At 39.9% G+C, this 23,276-nt stretch overlaps 1 protein-coding gene across 5 annotated transcripts in view; it reads left to right on the forward strand.

Annotated features, from left to right (window-relative positions):
- LOC118078330 (monoacylglycerol/Diacylglycerol O-acyltransferase-like) overlaps nucleotides 1-23,276 on the forward strand; it is a 107,968-nt gene that overhangs the window by 4,596 nt on the left and 80,096 nt on the right. For 3 of the 5 annotated variants that reach the window (XM_060277816.1, XM_060277815.1, XM_060277812.1), the window contains exons 2-4: nucleotides 2,950-3,320; nucleotides 4,486-8,845; nucleotides 9,320-9,878. Coding sequence is in view for 1 of the 5 variants with exons in the window: in XM_060277817.1 (XP_060133800.1) it covers nucleotides 3,167-3,320; nucleotides 4,486-4,650; nucleotides 8,223-8,413; nucleotides 8,785-8,845 (571 nt within the window). In the remaining 4 variants the exon portion in view is untranslated. Of the gene's footprint in view, nucleotides 1-2,949; nucleotides 3,321-4,485; nucleotides 8,846-9,319; nucleotides 9,879-21,762; nucleotides 22,562-23,276 lie in introns of those variants that run through there. The other 2 variants (XM_060277817.1, XM_060277813.1) reach the window with 2 other exon arrangements.

The following is a 23,276-nucleotide window of genomic DNA, read 5'->3' on the forward strand; positions in this document are numbered from 1 at the left end:
GGCGATCAGCCTTCTTTATGGTCCAGCTCTCACTTCCATACATCACTACTGGGAAAACCATAGCTTTAACTATACGAACCTTTGTCGGCAAGGTGATGTCTCTGCTTTTTAAGATGCTGTCTAGGTTTGTCATTGCTTTTCTCCCAAGAAGCAGGTGTCTTTTAATTTCGTGACTGCTGTCACCATCTGCAGTGATCAAGGAGCCCAAGAAAGTAAAATCTCTCACTGCCTCCATTTCTTCCCCTTCTATTTGCCAGGAGGTGATGGGACCAGTGGCCATGATCTTGGTTTTTTTGATGTTGAGCTTCAGACCATATTTTGCGCTCTCCTCTTTCACCCTCATTAAAAGGTTCTTTAATTCCTCTTCGCTTTCTGCCATCAAGGTTGTGTCATCTGCATATCTGAGGTTGTTGATATTTCTTCCGGCAATCTTAATTCCGGCTTGGGATTCATCTAGTCCAGCCTTTCGCATGATGAATTCTGCATATAAGTTAAATAAGCAGGGAGACAATATACAACCTTGTCGTACTCCTTTCCCAATTTTGAACCACTCAGTTGTTCCATATCCAGTTCTAACTGTAGCTTCTTGTCCCACATAGAGATTTCTCAGGAGACAGATGAGGTGATCAGGCACTCCCATTTCTTTAAGAACTTGCCATAGTTTGCTGTGGTCGACACAGTCAAAGGCTTTTGCATAGTCAATGAAGCAGAAGTATAAGCAGAAGTATAAGCAGAATTTTAAGCATAACCTTGCTAGCGTGTGAAATGAGCGCAATTGTGCGGTAGTTGGAGTATTCTTTGGCACTGCCCTTCTTTGGAATTGGGATGTAGACTGATCTTCTCCAATCCTCTGGCCATTGCTGATCGTTGTAGAATCAGCCAAAAGATGTTTCTCACTCCCACGAAAAAGGGAGGAATCCGCTTTTTCCATCCTGCGTCACAACTATCAAGTGCCATCTTGTTCCGCTCATTTATCTTTGTCAAGTCTGATTAAAACTATGCAGCTGAATAATCAATTGCAAATAGAAGTCCATCTGTACTCCGTTTAAATTTTTGTTAGGTCTTTCTTAATGAGACATATAAAAGAAAATGTAGATATAAAAGAAAAAAACGTACTGATCACCTCCGTAAATCCAAGCACCATGATGAGAATCTCTTTGAAGTCCAAACTTAGACACCAGCAACTGTGCAATTCCACAGATTGTTTCCCTTATCTCCATCAGTCCAGAATACACCTGTTTTTGGCCAAATCTCATTAATGTTTAAGAAACAGGTGTTCCTGCTTGAAAGAATGCCTCTAGAAAGTGCCCAGTTTCCGTGCCAAGGCTTGGTATCTTGTTGTGGGGGGGGGCAGATAATGGATTCTGTGGGTGAGACAGGCCTCTCTTAACCTGGAGAGGTCGGCAGGAATAATTACTCCCATATTAGTCCTGAATTTCTGGCACTACTGGGGGTCCAATCTCATGGGAGGCAGCCATTTCGCTCGGCAGGAAACAGGAAGTCTGAAAGGATCTGGTAAAATCTGAGGCACTTAAATCTCAGGTGAAGCAGTAAGGTTTACAGTTGTACCATGTCCATTCGACTTCCAAAACATTTGAAAACCAAAGCTCCTGCCGACAATTGGAAGCCGCGTAATGGCTTCACAGATCATCTGAGAACTAAGCTGTTTGAAAACCAAGGTGCGACTGAACTGAGACAAACCATAGCAGTGAAATTTAGTTTTTTGTGGCTCTCAGGGGTGAGGAACTGGAGCACTTATGGCTTTTTCAGGTATTGATTTATCCCTATCACACAGCTATTATAGGCACAACCCCCCCCCCATCAACCTTGTCTATTTTCTCATACTATTAAGTTGAAAGATGTAGTGAACGTAGAGTAGAATAAAAAAATATACAATTCGACTATGTAAAGCTAATGGATTTTAAGATGACTTAGTAAGTTGTAGACAAAAATGTGATGGCTGAGTATTGTGGCATGAACCCCAATAACCCAACTGGAAAGAAGTTCTAGAGGCAGTGATAACAGGGTTTGGCCATCAGCATCTGTTCTTATATGGCAGCAGAGCTGCTATTCCACCTCACATCCCCAGAAAGAGGCACTTTGTAGTGAATCCCAAAATGTTGCCACCCATCAGCTCACTGTTTTCCCCACCCTCCCTTTTGTTCGGTGTTGTGTGTGCAGCACGGAAAGTCGAGCAGTTAGGCCCAGTATAGGAAAGAACTGTGTAGCAAAGATAGTTTTTACTTTGGGGGCAGAAAGACACAGGAAAAAACCAAGACTCTACAGTTGCTACAACAAGTCACCACTCTCTGAGCCCAGAGAGCGTTTTGACTTATAAAGTCCTTGCTGAAGCAAAGTCGACAGAGTAAGAGCAAAGTCCAGTTGTTAACGAAGACCAGCAACTGCCAGAGTTAAATCGTGTCCATAAGCTTTAATTAGCTTGTGTTTAAGTAAACAAAGTTACCGGTCCAACCATGCTTCCGGACGTAAATCTTTCTTTTCTGCAGAGCTTTATTTGCGCAAACAGCAAAGAGTAAGGATTAGTCAGCAAGAGTTGTAAATGCAGGGACTCTGGAGCATGTTGCAAACTCAAAAGGCTTTATTTACAAAAACGTAGCCAGGAGATAAGGCAGACATCCTTCATCTCTGGCCAAGTAAAAACTTAAACAAAACTGTGCCTCAGTGCACAAACTTGAGGCATGACTCCTACACACAGCAATCAAAACTAAGAGAAAACGCTACTGAGAGAAATAGCACACGCAAGGAACTAACTATTTATACAGGCTGTCTTACATTCCCGGATGTTTAATTAAGCTCAGCTGCTCAGTGTTCAGAGCGATTAGTGTAACTTAACCCTTTAATACCAACAAATCGCATGAGATTTCATGTAATTATGAATGCTTCTGGGATGACAGTTCAAACTAATGTACTGCATTTTCTGTTTTCCAGGTAAACAGTTGAAAAAAAATACCATAACAACTGAGGAAATTTTCACTTCATATATTTCCTTCATTGGCATACACAAGGTGCTTCAGATCAGGAAACCATGAGCTAGTTTTCTCAAATTCTGGAAAACTGGATCAGTTTTCCTTATTTGGAAGAATATCTGACCTCAGTGGTTCACCCTTTGTGGTTACTTAAGCTTCTGATTTTACTTTATTCACCAATGGTAGCTTTTATTTTGTTTCTCTGGCCTTTCTCATTTCTGCTGCATATTTACAAGAAGATGAATAACCAGCAAAAAAGTGATAACAAATTTTGGGAGAAACCAAGGAAACTTATTGCTCTAGGTGCTTATATCGTTGGAAAGATATGGTTTGGTGAGTAAAGGTTTCTTTCATTCCAATCATTCAGTCTTATCAGCTACTATACTTTCTTAGGACTGAGCATCAGAATTTCAGACTTGAAGCACTGGAACAATAGTTGCTACAGTGCATCAGGAATGGACCTCTAAACCCACTTCAGAGTCACAACAGCTACAAGTTGGGGTTGGCTCGATAAGGATCAAAACGAAGGCATGGAAATTTATGTAGCTAATAAGCAATCAAAAATAACAACAAAACATTTTATGAGGTATGAAATTAAGATACATTCCAGAAGAAAGGGTCAGCTGGTGGCTGCATAAACACCACATATTTAATCACATTTAAAGTATGCCTCCTCTCCAAAAGAAACCTGGAGAATGTTGTTTACACCTCACAGAGCTATAATTAGCAAAGCTCTTTAAAAATAGTTTCATGGATTGTGGCAAGAGAACGGGGTTGGGTTTAAATGTGTAGCGAATATAATGAGTATGTCATCGTGCAGTGAGACCTTGAGGGTGCAATTTTCCTGAGCATGGTAACCACTAAGTAACTCTGAAACATAAGCAAACCATGGACACTGCGGGAAACAGGATGATAGGATACAGAGAGTTTTGGCTTGATCAACAGGATCCTTCTTATCTTCTCATTGCTTCCCAGAGTGTGATGTTGCTTTAGATGTTGAAGCATAAATCAGAAATTCATTACTGAAACCAAGTTTGGGTGATAAGGATGAAACCCTGTGGTTGCTTATGACATGGTCAAAGTTGCATCTGTCTGGGAAACTGTTTTCTCACTTTGCATAAATTGACTCGGAGAATGGTCTGAAGATATGAGTATTCTAACTCATACAAATGCTTAAAGGAGATTAAAACAGTGTCACAGTTTTAGTTTACTCAAAGACTAGGCAAAAATGTTTCCATCTGCACCCTAAAGTAAGCAAGGGAGGAATATTCCAGCAGAGGAGAAATACCATTTATTCTGGGATCATAACAGAGAAAGTCTTGATCTGTGTGGATGACAACCTAGCATCCAGAATGCTGCAACGTATAGGAGAGCTTTTTAGCTGATCTTAAATTTCAGTGTTCTGAACCACACTGTTTTCTTCCAATAAAAGATTGCAATATTTCATTTATTTTTCAACAAAGTAATATTTATTTGTTGCATTTTGTATCATTTCCAGATTATGAAGTCATTGGCATGGAACATCTCCCTAAAGGACCAGGGGTTATTGTTTATTATCACGCAGTCACTGCTATTGACTATTCCTTTTTAGTGGCTAAACTTTTTAAGGAGACACAGAGACAGTGCTATTCAGTAATTGATCATGCCATATATCAGCTACCAGGTAAATTATTAAATTTAAATCATGCTTTTTTTTTTACAAAAAATATGTGAAATATGACATAAAACAATGCTATAAAATATAAAACCATGTTATCAGGCAAACAGGTGAAAAAGAACAGGCAAAAAAAATATCAGCAAGAGGTGAAATAGTAAGTTGGTAGAGAGGATGGTTCTTTCTCACCAAGTCTTTACAGAATGAATGCAGCATGAACCATTATTTCCAAACAAAATAAAAAAAATCCTTCCAGCAGTACCTTAGAGACCAACTATGTTTGCCATTGGTATGAGCTTTCGTTTTTGACTATGTCAAACCAACACAGCTACCTACCTGTAACTACCATTATTTCCAAATCATTCCTTAATTATTAAATTTGTATAGCTTCCTTCATCCAAAGTTCCCAGGGTGGTTCACAACAGAAAACACACCTTAAGCAAGACTGAGGATTCAGTATTGTAGAGAAAATGTTATTTTTATTAAATACTAGCTGATCCGGCCACGCGTTGCTGTGGTTCTTTCATGTGATCCCCCCCCAGTCACGATCCATGACGTATCCTGCCCCTCCTCCCTCCACCCCGGCTCATCCCTGTGTTTCCGTAGGATACCCTTCCCTCTGTTGTCCCTGGGGAGTGTTGGCCCCTCCCCCCTGTATCTCCATACCTTGGCCTCCACCCTTCGAAAAGGAATTGTTAGGTTCTGGGTTCTATTTCCCAGCATGCACTTTTGTCTGAACCCTTTGTTGTTCCTGGGGAGTGTTGGCCCCTACCCCTGGTATCTTCCTACATTGGCCCCCATCCTTGGAGAAGGGGCTGTCAGTTTCTGGGTTCCATTTCCCAGTATTTACTTTTGTCTGAGCCCTCTGTTGTCCCCTCCCCCCTGTATCTCCATACATTGGCTCCTGTGCACGCATCGTGAACATTTCTATATGTTTAGATTAAGGATCGGGGGTGATGATGTGCCCTGGGACCCAGAGAACTACTTAAAGAATCCCAACCCGGGGAGGGGGGGTCAAATAGCGAAGCCCCACAGCCCTGTAGCAACAGACAGGCCCAGACAGAAGGAGGGGGATCATATGGGCCACTTGGTGCGGGCCTCCGAATCCAAAGTGGGCCTCGGTCAGCATATTCACAATCAGTAAAATGAGAAAAGTAACAAAAGGGTTAAAAACAGGGACACATTATCTTATCTACCTGGGCCGGGCCTCGAGTTGTTCAGTTCCATAAAAAAACCCAGGAAGTGGCAAGGGGAAGGTAGGGAATTGTAAATAGGGTAGGGGGTGTGCACTGCAAATATCTGAGGACTTAAACTGGGGAGAGAAAGTGAATGGTTGTTTTTTTAAAATAATTTTAAAAAGACACAGAGGCTTACAATCTGTTGTTTCTCCTAAAATAAGACATACCCATAAAATAAGTCATATTTATTTTTGTCTTGTGGATTTTTTGGGGGTAGTGGTGCTAAATTGTAAAGTAAAAACCCCTTGCAGTGTAGGGGCCTACATAAATCAAAGGCGGTGCTGCGGTCTGTGGCAACCCGCCCCCCAGGCAGGCCCCGACCTCCACTTGGCAATGTTGGTTCTTTGGTGGGTTTTTTTGGGGGGGTAGTGGTGCTAAATGGTAAAGTAAAACCCCTTGCCGTGCCCCCAAGTGTGTTGCTGTGGGTTATCCCCCTCCCCGGGCCTAGTAGAGGCCTGACAGCCTGTCAGGGGCCTAAAACAAAGGCCTAGATAAAATGGCTGCCTTGGTGTATTTCAGTTGCTTGGTTGATGATGATGTCATTTGGTTTGTGGGTGTGGCTTAGATTTCTCAGGAAGGGAGGGGGTGGAGGAGGGTACTACGCCACTTGAGGGCGCTGTTTGACTTGGTGGAAAAGCAGGTCTGCACCTGGGCAGGTGTGCGATTTGAGGGATTTTTGCCCCCAACAACGCTCTAGGAGTGGCCTGGATCGTTGTGTCAAAATTTCAGGATGATCGGTCAAGCGGTTACGGAGAAAAGTGTCAAACAGAATTTCACAATTTTTACATTTTTATATTACAGGAATACCTTATCTGACCTCAAAATAGCTATGCGAGTACTTTTTTTTCCTCTAGTAATCACAAGGCATTTCCTGTGCTTCCATGCAGAAATTTCGTGTTTAGTTGTACAACTGTCTACAGTCTTCCTCAGGGATCTAAAAAATGGGGCCATCTAGATATTGTGACATCTGATTGATGTGCTATAACTGCATATAATTGCTGCTGACTTTAATGCCAGAAGAGTACAAGGTGTAAGAAATAGGGTCTCTAACTTGATGATTTCTTCAGGTACAAAGATACCAGAAAACATGGCCCCACCCGAACACATGGCCAATCAAGCACTCCCACACACAGCTCTTATGCCCCCATGTGACACTGCAGTCGAACACATGTGGCACCCTTGCTGTAGTGTTCATGGCCCCCCGCTGCCACTCCCCCCACATCCTCTTCCTCTGCATTCACACAGCAGCCACACCAGGAAACAGAAAGATCATTTAAAGAAGGAAGGAAGGACAGAGCCCAAAGAGGCCCAGTAACACAGAGTGCTCTGTTTGGGGGGCATTGCATTGGGTGAATAAACGCAGCATATAATCTCCACCCACTCAGAGTGACTCAGAGAATGGTCTGAATATATGAGTATTATAACTCATATAAATGCTTAAAGGAGATTAAAGCAGTGTCACAGTTTTAGTTTACTCAAAGACTAGGCAAAAATGTTTCCATCTGCACCCAAAAGTAAGCAAGGGAGGAATATTCCAGCAGAGGAGAAATACCATTTATTCTGGGATCATAACAGAGAAAGTCTTGATCCGTGTGGATGACAACCTAGCATCCAGAACGCTGCAACATATAGGAGAGCCTTTTAGCTGATCTTAAATTTCAGTGTTCTGAACCACACTGTTTTCTTCCAATAAAAGATTGCAATATTTCATTTATTTTTCAACAAAGTGATATTCATTTGTTGCATTTTGTATTATTTCCAGGTTATGAAGTTATTGGCATGGAACATATTCCTAATGGACCAGGGGTTATTGTTTATTATCATGCAGTCCCTTCTACTGACTATTCCCTTTTAGTAGCTAAACTTTTTAAGGAGACACAGAGAAAGTGCTATTCAGAAAGTGCTATTCTGTTTGGGGGGCATTCCATTGGGTGAATAAACACAGCATATAATCTCCACCCACTTATGTGTGCATGAAAAGATGGATTTATGTTGGTGTAGGTAGGATTCAACCAGCATGGGCTCATCAGTGCCATGTGTGCGCGTATGTATCTGTCTTTCTGTGCATGCAGCAAGGCACTGTGGTCTGTATTTTTATCATAATGCAAACTTGAATGTCATTCTGTTTTACTACAGACTTGACTTGTGGAACACATGTCTAAAAAGGTGGCCACCTCAACACTTCCATGAAATCCTACTTGAAAAGGATTGGCAGAGAACTATGCTTGTGATCCGTAATAGTGCAATATCTTTGGAATAATGACACCTGTATAGCGTCAACAATATTTCCTAAATAAGAGTTATATAAAATGATTTTTTTCTATTTTGGTCTTATTTTTTCAGGGCTGAAGATACTTTTTGATACAGTCGGTTTGAAAGATTTCAGTAAAGCTGATTGTGTGGAAATTTTGAAGAAAGGCCATTTATTGGGCATTTCACCTGGTGGAGGTAGAGAAGCAAACTTTAGTAATGACTACAGCTTAATGTGGGGTAAACGCACAGGTTTCGCTCGGATAGCTTTGGAGGCAAAAGTGGTGATTTGCATTGCCTTCACAATTATCCTAGATAAGTCATAATGTCCTGACATTCTTGATCTAGTATCCTAAATGGTTGAAAATGGCAGATGTTTGGGGGTCAAATGATATCTGGAGTTCCAAGTATTTCTCACCCGGGTTTTTAAAGCTATTGAGCTCAATTACATTTAAAAAGAAAAATAGCTTTCCCCCCTCTTCAATTCTTGAAAATCTGCATGTGCAATTTGAAGTCAATTACGTCTGGCTTGTCATTGTAATGCCAGGTGCGGAGCATTATTCCTAGTCCTTAACCAAAATAAAGGTGGGGCGGTTGAGGTGAAGTAATGCTCCAGTTATCAGCTTCCTTTTGATTTTTGATTTTATTCTTTTAGCCCATCATCCCTATATTTACACAAAACGTTTGTGAAGCATACAGGAACGTTGGAAAGACAAGTGAGTACCTTGGTTGATCTGCTTTCAGGCAATAAACATATTAACAATACACAACTTTAAAAAAACAGAATATCTTTTTACTACCTTCTAGTAGAGTTTATTCAGTCTACACTGATCTGCAAAAGCTGTGCTCCCTGTCTCAGGACTGAGTGAACATGCATTTGCTTAGTTTTTTTATTAGATTTAAAAGATAGCGATAGTCTATATAAGTGGTAGAAACCCCAACATGGAGGGGAACTGAGCAGGAAAAAACCATATTCTGCAGTCTATTGTACAACTCATGACCTTGATTTATAAGGAGCAGAGAAGAACTGACAGAATATGCTGCTTTTTCTTTTCCAAAGAACTCATACTATTAAACTCTTTCCCCTCTGGGATGGATTGATTGGGATTGCTAAAAACTCAGAATGCCAACTAATTTCAAATTTTGTATGGGGTCGTTCTCTTTCAGACTCTTTCCCCTTTCATACATAGGGTTGACAAGATGGTTATACAGTGGAACCTCGGTTTATGAACACCTCGGTTTATGAATTTTCGGTTTATGAACGCCGCGGACCCATCTGGAACGGATTAATTCACTTTCCATTACTTTTAATGGGAAAGTTTGCTTCAGTTTATGAACGCTTCAGTTTATGAACAGACTTCCGGAACCAATTACACCCATGTTTCAGTTTATGAACACTTCAGTTTAAGTACTTCACGGACCCGTCTGGAACGGATTAATCCACTTTCCATTACTTTCAATGGGAAAGTTCGCTTCAGTTTATGAACGGTTACTCCGCGGACCGTCTGGAACGGATTAATCCACTTTCCATTACTTTCAATGGGAAAGTTCGCTTCAGTTTATGAACGCTTCAGTTTATGAACAGACTTCCGGAACCAATTGTGTTCATAAACCGAGGTACCACTGTATGAGAAAACACGACTTCTCTACCTTCCCATGTATGGACCATTTCCAGTGAAACTGAGGACATTTATTGGAGAACCCATCCCATATGATCCAAATATAACAGCTGCAGAACTGGCTGAAAAAGTAAGTTAACTCTACACTTGGAAATATAATAGCAGAATATTTTTTCCCCTGTTGGTTTCTCTCTTTCAGTTCTATAAATTGTATTATGCCTACTGGCTTCCTCATTCTATACAACCAGAGATAGGGTTCATCATATAGACTTTTGTGCATTATCTTCAAAACTCAGCTTTCCCTCTCCGTAACTTGTTGAGTCCACGAAAAATCTATGCCTTTTATGTAGTGCTGCACAAAGATCTCTTCATGCAATAGGACTTCTCCCCACCATGTGCCCCAGAATCTGGCCCAGAGGGTCCCTCCAAGCCCCCTCCCCCAGAGGGGGACCCAGTAAGCACTGTAGGCTCTTAACCCTCAGTAAAACTATTACTGAAGATCTTCTATTGTTTTTCTGACTTATTGCAACTCTGCAAGTGAATGGGACTCCATGCTTTGTTGTTTAGTTGTTTAGTCGTGTCCGACTCTTCGTGACCCCATGGACCATAGCACGCCAGGCACTCCTGTCTTGCACTGCCTCCCGTAGTTTGGTCAAACTCATGTTCGTAGCTTCGAGAACACTGTCCAACCATCTTGTCCTCTGTCGTCCCCTTCTCCTAGTGCCCTCAATCTTTCCCAACATCAGGGTCTTTTCCAAGGATTCTTCTCTTCTCATGAGGTGGCCAAAGTATTGGAGCCTCAGCTTCACGATCTGTCCTTCCAGGGAGCACTCAGGGCTGATTTCCTTAAGAATTGATAGGTTTGATCTTCTAGCAGTCCATGGGACTCTCAAGAGTCTCCTCCAGCACCATAATTCAAAAGCATCAATTCTTCGGCGATCAGCCTTCTTTATGGTCCAGCTCTCACTTCCATACATCACTACTGGGAAAACCATAGCTTTAACTATACGGACCTTTGTCGGCAAGGTGATGTCTCTGCTTTTTAAGATGCTGTCTAGGTTTGTCATTGCTTTTCTCCCAAGAAGCAGGCGTCTTTTAATTTCGTGACTGCTGTCACCATCTGCAGTGATCAAGGAGCCCAAGAAAGTAAAATCTCTCACTGCCTCCATTTCTTCCCCTTCTATTTGCCAGGAGGTGATGGGACCAGTGGCCATGATCTTGGTTTTTTTGATGTTGAGCTTCAGACCATATTTTGCGCTCTCCTCTTTCACCCTCATTAAAAGGTTCTTTAATTCCTCCTCACTTTCTGCCATCAAGGTTGTGTCATCTGCATATCTGAGGTTGTTGATATTTCTTCCGGCAATCTTAATTCCTGCTTGGGATTCATCTAGTCCAGCCTTTCGCATGATGAATTCTGCATATAAGTTAAATAAGCAGGGAGACAATATACAACCTTGTCGTACTCCTTTCCCAATTTTGAACCACTCAGTTGTTCCATATCCAGTTCTAACTGTAGCTTCTTGTCCCACATAGAGATTTCTCAGGAGACAGATGAGGTGATCAGGCACTCCCATTTCTTTAAGAACTTGCCATAGTTTGCTGTGGTCGACACAGTCAAAGGCTTTTGCATAGTCAATGAAGCAGAACTCCATGCTACTCTGTTATTTTTTACCCATGTCCTGCTGTGCTGTTTTCAGGCATTGGAACTCTTGGTAAAAAACAACAACCATAAAGACAGTGGGCTGGATTCACAGAGAAATGAACAGTTTCCTACTTGAGTTTCCTGGCCCTGGCAGCTCTTGCCCAACCCTCCATGCTGAAAAAGTCAGTCTTGACTATCTCAGTAACTCAGCACCTGCTGGGCATACAGAAGGTCCGAGGTTTTCGAAGATATACAAGTCTTGCCCTATCCTGCAATACTCCCAGAATGTCCCTTTTATAATGGGAATGCGAGTGCTTAACTAAAACATGAAATAATATTACAAGTGAAAGAATAATGACTATAATTCACTTCTATTAATACAGTGACACCTCTTTTATGTTTATGAAAGGTCGCTCCAAGATTTGAGCCCTATAATGGCTCAACCTTTCTAAACATTTAGCAAAAAAAGTAGAGAAAACAAAAAGTAGCCAGAATTGGTGGAAAAAGAGACTGACCAATGAAAACAGTCAACTCAGCAATAAATCTGGATTTGGGCAATTTAAGTGCCCAGCTAAAGTAAGCTTCCTCAGCTTTACAGCTTTCCCTTGAGGATTATTCAAATTGGGATCAAGGGACAGAATCTGAGCTAGATGGGGGTCTAGAGTAAGAAGAGGGGACAGACAAGGCTGCGTTCCTTACAAAATGGCTGAACAGTTTGAAAGTGGAGCTCATCCCATATGTAGATGTTCTTGTGCATGCTCATAGAGTCTCAGGACCTAGACAACATAATTATGATACTATATGAAATAGAACATCAGTCAAATTTTACAGCAACAACTTTAGAACACTATTTTTCCAACTCAAAGTATCACATTTGAAGCATTAATAACATCAGAGCAAGTGCAACTCTAATGCTTTTTCTCAAAGGATAAGCAAAGGACAATATAGCTATCAATACAGTCAACGTTGAACAGGTTTAAGCCCTGTTGACTGTAACAAGAGAGATGAGCTTTCACTTGATTTGAACCTGAGGGCTGCACCTGCTCTGCAGGTACACAGAGTTATCCCAAGGGGTCAACAAAGCAGCCGTGGCTGGCAGGTCCTTGTCAAGGGCCAGGAACTCAGAGGCCTGTTTGTCTAGGACTCCTGAGCTGGCTTTCTCCCAATAGGATGTCTGCGGAAGAAGGCATGTGGAGCATCTGCTCTCCAAGAGGAGTGATTCGGCTTGAAGCGGGTTGGCCTAGATGACCCCTGTGGTTCCTCCCATGAGGCATACCTGAGGAGTGTCTCCACCCTCAGCATTCACCCCGGACACTAAGGTCCTGCTCTGAGGGCCTTCTGGCGGTTCCCTCACTGCAAGAAGTTATATTACAGGGAACCAGGCAGTAGGGTTGCCACACTCAATAGAGGAAAAATGCTAGGAAATTAAACAAAGGGTCTGCTGGTTTCTCTTTAAGGTTTCCAGACTCAAAAGAGAGCAGGGCAATTAAAGGCACAGAAGTCCTGTCCTCTATTGAGTCTGGGAACCCTGCTTCCCCGCTTTCCCTCTACCTCCAGATAAGTGGCAGTGATGTGATTTACTGGGTGAGTGGTGCTCCCCACAAAATCCTCAGCTGCTGAATTACAGAAAGTAACCCCCCTGCCCCAGTCAGATATCTGCTGCATCATGATGAGTACTTTGATCCTGACTTAAAGTAACCAATTCAAATACCAGGAATGATTTATCCTCCTTGTACAATTCTGAAGCAGTTTTTTCCCATATTCTTTCTGTTCCCTTCACAACCATCTTACCCCCATAATTAAGAAGCAACTGGCTTCTCCTGAATAGGCTGCACCAAGGAAAGGAAGGAAAGGCAAAAGGGAAAAAGATAAAAAAAGTGATCCTTTTGCAAGCTCTCATTTTCTCAGTTGCTTCCCTATACAATGCCACTAGTTCTAGGCTTTCAGGTGTGTTGAGATAGACCATTTGGCCAGTGGCAGCAGCTGTTGCATTAGGGTGGATGCGGCAATTTCAGGCTGTGCAATTAAAACTGATAAAATGGCAACCTGCCCTCTGCCAGCCCCTTGACACTTATGCCATGGGGATGCCACTGCCTACCAGTTTCCTCCTCCTCAGTTCCTGTTGCCATAGTAGTACTCAGCATGGACGAAGACTAGGGGCATAACTACAATCAGTGGCTCTGGGTTTTCTTCCTGTTGCAATTCCTGCCTTCTGCTCTACCCATCCCAACAGGTGCCTTTTTTTATTTCCTCCACCCACATGCCAAAAGAACATTTACCTAGTGGGCCTTTGCAAGGGCTGGTGGGCTTCTGTGGCACATTTGCCTTGGCTACTTTCATATCACTTTCATGTGGTTTTTTTTTAAAAAGAAATAAACCTCAATACCTTCTTCCAATGATGTTGTCTTCTTGTTTCTTTAAAGGTGCAAGGAAATTTTTATGTGAGGGGAAACAAAAGAGAGGTGTCATTGACCAGTGTATAGTTCTTGCACTCTGTTAGCTCTAGAGTAGGCTTTTAAATAATTTTTAAAAATTGCATTTTCAAAAACAACAACAGAGAGCATATTTAACCCCCTCCCCTTCCCTCCCATCCCCCTGTCCCACTTACAACTTCATACCAAATACAGCATGTTTCCACACTTTTTCTGGTTCCTTTTACTTTTCTACTACTCCGCGTAATAAACACCTTTTTAATCATCCAATCTGGTATCAACTAAATACTCTATCTATTTCAAATCTGCTGGATTTACACAAGACCTGCTAAACTATGTATTTGTCTTGAAATAGTTAATAAACCTTATCCATTCCTAATCTCCATTTTCTCCATTCTTTGTTAGTTGGTACTATACTTGTTCCCCACCTTTGTTTCAATAAGGTTCTAGCTGCAGTAGTGGCATAAAGCAGTAAACTTTTGTTTTTTGGGACCTCCGCTGTTACCATCCCCAAGAGTAAAATCTCATGTTTTGGGAAATTTTTAAAGTATCTTTTAAAATTTATTCCGGGACTGACAGTGCATGCCTCGCTAGTTTCCGGATGGGGGCAGTGAGCAAGTGTGCACACTCATAGATTCAGGAGCGTCTACAAATTTTATAGACTTGGACTTTGTGGAGAGGCTGGGGTTGACCATGCAGAGGTTGGAGCCCCCTCTGGAAATATAGACCATCGATGGGCAGCCCTTGCTAGCTGCATGTGTCTCTGAAGCCACGATGCCAATAGGCCTGGGGTTGCTGGGCCACTGAGAGACAATCACATTCCACATCAGAAGGTTGGCAACTCACCCTGTGGTGCTGGGAAGGATGTGGTATATAATACCACGCTCCGGAGAGGCTCCGCATCCCGGGGTGCTTACAGGAAAGAAAAAGGGGAGCAGGAGGCTACCTGCACCCCCAAATCGAAGGGGTAGGAGGCGATCCTACCCTGAGCAGTCGGTGGTGTCCAGAGGAGCTCTCGGCATCCCTCGCTTTTGAGCTGAGGTGAGGGGGAGCCCGGACACTGAGACGCGGAGAGCATTCTTCCTGTAAGAGCTGTGTTTCCCGACGCGGCAAGAACGGTAAAATTTCTTTAAACTAATTACAACATTGCCGGAGCGTGGGGTGTAAAGAAAAGAAAAGAAAAAGACCGCCACCCCTGTTAAAACGTGAGAGAACCCCAAGAAAAGGGAGGTGGAGAGGAGAAGGCTAAGGCGTAACGGAGAGACTGTAAAAGGGAGTGGCAAATAAGTACGAAAGAAAATGAAAGGTCTGAGACTAAAACGCTGCCGGAGAGCTGAGGAAATCATAAAAGTGTCTAAGAAAGGGAAAATTTATTGAAGTCATCAGTACCTGGGTAGAATTAACACACACGCAAAGAATCTTGTGCCAGCTGAAGGAGAACCCCAGGGATAGCTGCATTGTTGGTGGGCGAAAAGAGAAGAGTTTTAGAAAAATCAAAAAATAAAAATGAAGTGGAAAGCCGGCGGGCTGAAACAACAGGAATAAGAAGCCTGATTAAAAGGTGGAGAAGGGGGAGAAAATGGTGAATGCTTAAACAATAAGATGACTAGGCAAAACAGCTGAGCAGAAGAAGGCGGAAACGTGGGGAGAACAGGAATAAAGAGAAGCTAATAAAGAGAAACGACCGCAGCAAAGGAAAATCTTAGCGAGTGACATCTAGTGGAGAAAAAAGGGACTACAATAACATTTTCAAAAAAACGGATCAAACGCCATCGTATGGTAGAAGAGAGGAAGTGCAGCCCCCCCCCCAAATAAAAGCCAGCAAAATGCCAAATGAGGTCAAAACCAAGAAGATAGGAGCAGTGGGAACCTCTCAGCAAAGAAGGAACTCGTTAATGGAAAATGATATGGACTTAAAAGAGCTCATTTGGAGCCTGAAAGAGGGCATGGGAGAGGTAAAGAAGGACTTAGCTGAGATAAAGAAAGAAATGAGTGATAGAGTCAAGACGCTGGAGGACAAGGTAGGGAAATTAGAAGAAAAAGCGGACTGTGATGTAAAAGATAAAGAGGAAATCAAAAGCCACATGAAAGAGATAGATGATAAAGTACAGAGACCACAAGAGAAATAGAAGAACTAAAATTGAGAATACAAGCCATGGAAAACACAATAAAGAACTTGACCAAGGGGAAAAAACTAAATAAGAAAGAAATGGAAAAAGCCAAGAAAGAAGTGGAGGAACAAAAGGCAGTCCAGGAAGCACAGATGGATGCACTTGCTATGATGCAAATGAAGATCAGGGAGAAAATAGTAAGATTTAGAAATATCCCAGAAATGGAGAACGAGAACATAGAAAAGAGGATTGCCATGGAGTTATTGAAATGGCTAGGCCTGGAGGAAACTGGAATAGAAAAACAAAAGGCCTTTCGAGTTAACTCCAAGAAGGCCAGGGTGAACAACTGGCCTATGGACTGTTTAGTATCCTTCAAATCTATGTGGCTGGTGGAGAAGATCTTACAAACGAAAGGAAAGAAAAAACTGAAAATAGGAGTAGAGACTGTGGTCCTGAAAGAAATTCCACCCCGCCTGATTAAAAAAAGACAGAAATACAACTTTTTGACAAAACATTTGAAACAGAAAAAAGTAATTTTTAGGTGGGAATACCCAGAGGGTTTGTCCTTCTTCTATAAAGGAAAAAGAAGGAAGTTTGAAAATGTGAGGGAAGCTGACCTTTTTTTGGAGAAAATACTGGCAGGAATTGGGAGGGGAGAAGGTCAGACCGATTGAAGAACAACGAGAGGAGAAGGAAGACGAAGTAGATACAAGTAGTTCGGAGGATGAAGAGGGAGAAGAAGAGGAAGATGGAGAAGAAGAAGAACATCTGGATGAAGAAGGGACTCTCAAAGAACAGCGGGAAATATAAGAAGTAAGAATGTACTAAGAGATAAAGTTGTAGAATAGACAAAATGTGAGGGAGGGGAAAATTTATTCTTTAGCTTCAATTAGGATTAAGAGGGAAATAACTCCCCATATATATGTATATATTACGTTCTCAAGAGTCGGAAGCCAGCTGTTCATTTGCCAAAGACTAATAGAAACATTTCCAAAATACAGTTTTTTTAGAGGGAGGGATATCCTTTTTATAATCAAATTTTGAATAAAGTTTTCCAATAAAGTATATTTAAAACAAGATGAAACTCAAATTATTCTCATGGAATGTGAACGGGTTAAATGATTTTAAAAAAGGAATAAATTTAGATATAATCTGTCTGCAAGAGACCCACGTTAATAAGAGACATGAAAGGATACTGGTTAACCCAAGTTTGGGTAAAGAATTTATTGCAGCAGATAAGAAAAAGAAAAGGAGAGTTGTAATTTACATAAAGGAGAAATGGGAACCTAAAATGATATGGAAAGATAAAGAAGGGAGGGTGATAATAGTGGAAATAACAATTGAGGGGGGAAAATGGATGATAATAGGAATATATGCACCAAACGGAAGTAAAGTGAGTTTTTTTTCATAAAATAGAGGAAAAAATTTTTGGAACACATGGACAAACAAACCGTGGTAATGGGTGATTTTAATGGAATAACCAATCCAGAGCTGGATAAATCAAATAGCAAAGGGAAAAAGAAAGGAAACAAATTACAAAAAAAATTTTTTTACATGATAGAAAACTTGGAACTGATCGATACATGGAGATTCAAGCATCCAGTCGATAAGGAATTTACATTCTATTCAGCACAATATAAGACCGCAAGTAGAATTGATGGAATTTGGGTATCAAAAAACATAAGTACTAGAATTGGAAAAGCAGAAATTTTACCAAAAACAATATCAGATCATAATTCAGTAATGACATTAATAGAGGATCGAGAAATAGAAACAAACAAAAGATGGAGAATGAATGTTTTTTTGTTAAAGAAGGAAAAAGTGTTAGAGGGGGCAAAAAAATTAATGAAAGAATTTTTTGAGATAAATTGTAATGGAGAGGTTATTTTATCAAACAAAACAAAATAGAGAGGGTAAGAAGGGAAGAACAGAAAACTAAATTGTTGGAGGAGATTAAAAGAAAAGAATTTTTTTTAATACAAATCAGGAAAAAAAGAAGTAAATCAAGAGATTAAAATTTTGAGAATAGAATATGAAAAATTGATTGAGGAAGAAATGAATAAACAAATAGAATTCTGGAAATATAGAAATTACGAATGGGCTAACAAATCAGGGAAATTGCTTGCATGGCAATTAAAAAAGAGGAGGAATGAGAGATTGATAAATAAAATAAAGATTGAAAATAGAGTAGTAGAAAAGCCGCAAGAGATTAGAAAAATATTTGAAAAATATTATAATAATTTATATCAAAAAGAAAAAATTGACGAACAAAGAGCCCTAGAATTCGCGGAAAAACATAAATTAGTAAAAATCCCAGAAGAAAAAAATAAATTAATAAATGAACCATTTTCGGAAAAAGAAATTAGGGAGGTAATTCAAAAAATGAAAAAAGGCAAAGCTCCTGGCCTAGACAGCATCCCAATAGAATACTATAAAGAGTTAGAGGAGATCATTATAAGACCCCTACAACAATTGATGAATGATATAGCAACAAAAGACGATCTGCCAGAAAGTTGGGGGGAAGCGATAATAACACTATTACCAAAAACGGATTCGGACCTAAATTCTCCAACAAATTATAGACCAATATCATTATTGAACTGTGATTACAAATTATATGCCGGGGTATTAGCGAATAGAATAAATTTAATTTTGAATGGAATAATAAATGAAAATCAAGCAGGCTTTGTTAAGGGGAGACAAACAAAAGATAACATCAGAAACATAATAAACATTTTAGAATATTTGGAAAGTGATAGTAGTAAAAGTGCCGCACTACTATCAGTCGACGCGGAGAAAGCATTCGACAACATATCATGGTGGTGTCTAGAAATTGTGCTAGGGGAATTAGAATTAGGAGAAAAATTGATAAAGGCAATTGGAAATATATATAAAAAGCAAAAAGCAAGGATAGTGATCAATGGGAAATTAACGGAAGAAATAAAAATATTTAAAGGAACTAGGCAGGGGTGCCCCTTGTCCCCAATTTTGTTTATAATCATTTTGGAAACATTAATAAACAGTATTAGAGGAGATGAGAAAATTGAGGGAATAAGAATTGGGAAAAATAGATACAAGGCACGAGCATTCGCCAATGATGTGATTATTACAACGGAAAATCCAATAGAATGTGTACCCAGGGCAATAGAAAAAATCAGAGAATTTGGAAAATTGGCGGGCTTCAAAATAAATTGCAAAAAGAGTGGATTATTTGTAAAAAATCTAGAAAAAAAGACAAAATTAAATTGCAGGAATTGACAGGTATAGAAATAAAGAAAAAAATAAAATATTTGGGCATAACCATGACAGCAAAAAGTATCGATCTATTCCAAGAAAACTATGAAAGGACCTGGAAAGAAATTAAAAGAAAATTAGAAATGTGGACCAAATTAAAATTGTCAATGTTAGGGAGAATTTCGGTTATTAAAATGAATATTTTACCCAAATTAATGTATTTATTTCAAAACTTACCAATTTTAGGAGGGGGAAAATATTTTACAGATTGGCGGAGAGAAATAACGAAATTTATATGGAATGGGAAAAGAGCTAGAATTAAATATAAAATTATGATAGATTCAAAAGAAAGAGGGGGATTCGGTCTACCAAATTTAGAAATGTATCATGATTCGGCAGGGCTGGTTTGGATAAAGGATTGGATGAAGTTAGAAAACAATTTGCTATTGGATTTGGAAGGCAATGGATTGGGATCAGGATGGCACTTCTACATGTTAAAGGATAAAATGAAAGATCACAATATATTTTTGAGTAACATAATAAGGAAATCGTTATACAAGATATGGAAGAAATATCAGAGAATATTGGAACCTAAAACGCCATGGTGGGTGTCGCCATTTGAAATTATATCAGTGAGAAAAAGAAATATGGAAGTAAGATGGCCAACATATAAAGAATTACTATTAGAAGAAACAGAAGGAGAATTTTCTGTAATGTGTGGCTACAATATTTTCAAATTAGGCAATGTTTTCAATTGGATAAAAGGGTGGGATTCGAAAGGGAAATGTCTAAATTTGGAAAAATTCTGTTAGAAGTGAGGGGAAAATACATCAAAAATATATATGAATTATTATTAGAGTGGGAAACCAAGGATGAAATGAAGAAGGATACAATGATTAGGTGGGCCAAAGATTTTGGGAGGGACATCGCCATTGATAGATGGGAAAATCTGTGGAGGCGGGATTTGAAATGTGTCTCAAACTATGATTTAAAAGAATTTTTTTAAAAGGTCCAATACAAATGGTATTTGACACCCACCAAGGTAGCTAAAATGTACAAAGGAGCAAGCAATGCATGTTGGAGATGCTTAAAAGAACCGGGAACACAATTACACATCTGGTGGCAATGTGAAAAAATAAAAAAGTTCTGGGATGATATATATAACGAATTGAAAAAAATCTTAAAATACCCCTTTAAAAAAGATGCAGAAATGTTCATATTGGGATTGTTAAGCAATGAGATAAAGGCAAAGGATATGTGTTTAGTTATGCACGCAACAGCGGCCGGCAGACTACTTGTCGCAATCAATTGGAAAAGTGAAAAAATACCAAAAAAGGAAGAATGGATAGAAAAGATAATAGTATACCAAAATTTATCAATCAAAGCGGGCAGGCAAAAAGGTATAAAAGAAAGAACCTAGGGCTTGCTGATCAGAAGGTCGGCGGTTCGAATCCCTGTGACGGGGTGAGCTCCCGTTGCTTGGTCCCAGCTCCTGCCAACCTAGCAGTTCGAAAGCATGTCAAAATGCAAGTAGATAAATAGGAACCTCTACAGCGGGAAGGTAAACGGCGTTTCCGTGCGCTGCTCTGGTTTGCCAGAAGCGGCTTTGTCATGCTGGCCACATGACCTGGAAGCTGTCTGCGGACAAACGCCGGCTCCCTCGGCCAATAATGCGAGATGAGTGCGCAACCCCAGAGTCGGTCACGACTGGACCTAATGGTCAGGGGTCCCTTTACCTTTACCTAAAACAATATCAAAAAAGACAGATTGAAAAAACAAACCTTTTGGCAGATATATAAAAGACACAAAATTAAAAGATATCCAGGGAAATATAGGAAAACAGGCGTGTGTATATAATTGATAAAGAACAACAATAGACCAAGGTACAAGGTGATTGGAAGTTATTTTTTTAATATAGGGGGGGGGGATAGGGGACTTGTTGAGAATTGGGATTCTTTTTTTCTTTTTTTGTCTTAATTGATGTTAAAAATATAATTTAGAATGAATGATTAATTATTTTCTTTTATATGTGATTTAAATATGATTTGAGTATGATTTCAATTTGATTTATCATGATTTGATTTAGTTTGATATTATTTGATGAATGCATGAGTTGTGTTTATTTTGTGTTATGTTGATTTTGTGTTACGTTGATTTTGTATGTGTTTTTAAATGAAATAAAGCTTATATTTCTAAAAAAGAAAAAGAAAAAAAAGAAAAAAGAGGGAAAAGAATTTAAATATAATCAAGGGAAAATTAGAGGAAAAAGAAAAAGAATTAGCTTAAAAAATCCTAAAAATAAGAAAGCAGCAGCACAAGTAAAAATCTGGCAAAAAGAGCTATCTGCATTAATGGGCTATGAGATAGAAAAGAAAATCAAATGGGCAAAACAGAGAACATTTGAAGCCGGGGGGGGGGGGGGAATTGGGAAATTATTGGCATGGAGATTAAGGAAACAACAAAGTGGGCAAATGATTACAAATATTAGAAATGGGGGGGAAATTGGATAAAAAGGGAAGACATACAAAAATGTTTTGTGAAATATTATAAGAAATTATATACAGGAGGGAAAATAGTTCATTAGCAAGAACTCTTATTGTTTTTCTCTGCTTCTTGCTGCCCCCGGGGGCAGGGAAGGGATAGAATCCCCCAAAGCCTGACAATAGATATAGACATAAGGATATATAGATGTAGATATAGATATAGATATGATCATCAACATACAGTATTGTAAACCGCCTGATGAACTTCAGTTTTTAATGAGTCTGTGACTGAATTGCAGACACTGCATGACAGAGTAAATGGACCAATGTATTATGTATGCTCTGACTTAACTGACGAATGCATGCTGGGCTTGCATCCTTCACCTCCACCTGACAGTATTGAACATGTGCCGAAGGCCAGAGACCCTTTGATAGCAAAGCATGTCAACGTGGAATTTCTGGAGCTCCTAAGCAAGAGATTGATGCTGCATAATTAAATGCAGCATGGTGCCAATAGAAGAGCTTTTACTGGTGCAGCACTAGGATTCAATATTGTAAACAGAACATGTTACAGTATTAAGAAATGGAGGTAACACACTTTTCACAATACCTACCTTTAACCCTTAGTCAATAACTGGTTTTCTGTGGTGCAATATATTGTTATGTGATCAGGCTGCTAGTGTAGGTGTGCTTTCATAATCTTTAATTACAAATGGGCACAACCTCTTAGCAGCAGGCTCCCTAAACTTTCTGACTTTTTCACAATGCTTGATTTCTTCATGCAAATGGCACACTCATCACAGCCTCTTTAAAGCACCACAGAAAGGGACGTGTCTCCATACAGGTTCAAATTGGCCAACGAAAAAGTGCACCAGACAGGACTTCTGCTGCATCCACAGAGAAGTTGCAATGTAAGTAAAAAAATATGTTCATAGAATCATAAAGTGTAGAGCTGGAAGGGATTCCAAGGGTGATCTAGTCAACCCTCTTCAATGCAGGAATCTCATCACAGTCTCTCATTCAATTTGAAACCATACTAGACCCTGCTTTGTTTGCAAAAGTCCTAGTAGTTGTGTTATTTGTCACTTCCTGTGCAGGAGTCAGCAGAGAGATAGAGAAATGCTCTCTCTCTCTGTCTCTCTCTGTGTGTGTGTGCGTGTAAAAACTAGTTGTATGAACAACTTAGCCTGTCTCCACACTGTCAACTTAAAACACAGCTAGGATGTTCGTTTCCTTCAGTCAGGGTTGATTTGAAGCTGGGATTGATATGGATGGTAGCTAATGACAAGAGTATACTACTGTCCAAACCTACAGTGGGAAAGCATTGCATGCAGACTCAAATATATGTGAGATATTATTATTTTTTGTAGTTGAAACAGTGCCCCTCTGGAATTCATTCTTCCTCAAATACCTGTGATGCAGGCTTCCCTATTCCTAACAAGGGTGGGTGGAAAGGATCTTTCAAAATAATAATAATAATAATTTTTTTAAAAAAAATCCATTAAGAACATCCAATTAATAACCAATCAAATCATAATCCAATTCAAAAACAAACACAAAAACCAAATTACAATCCAAATGATTAATTATTAAATTTAACATGGACTTCCCATATTCTGGACCTTT

Source organism: Zootoca vivipara, chromosome 8, assembly GCF_963506605.1.
Source record: "Zootoca vivipara chromosome 8, rZooViv1.1, whole genome shotgun sequence".
Lineage (NCBI taxonomy): Eukaryota > Metazoa > Chordata > Lepidosauria > Squamata > Lacertidae > Zootoca > Zootoca vivipara.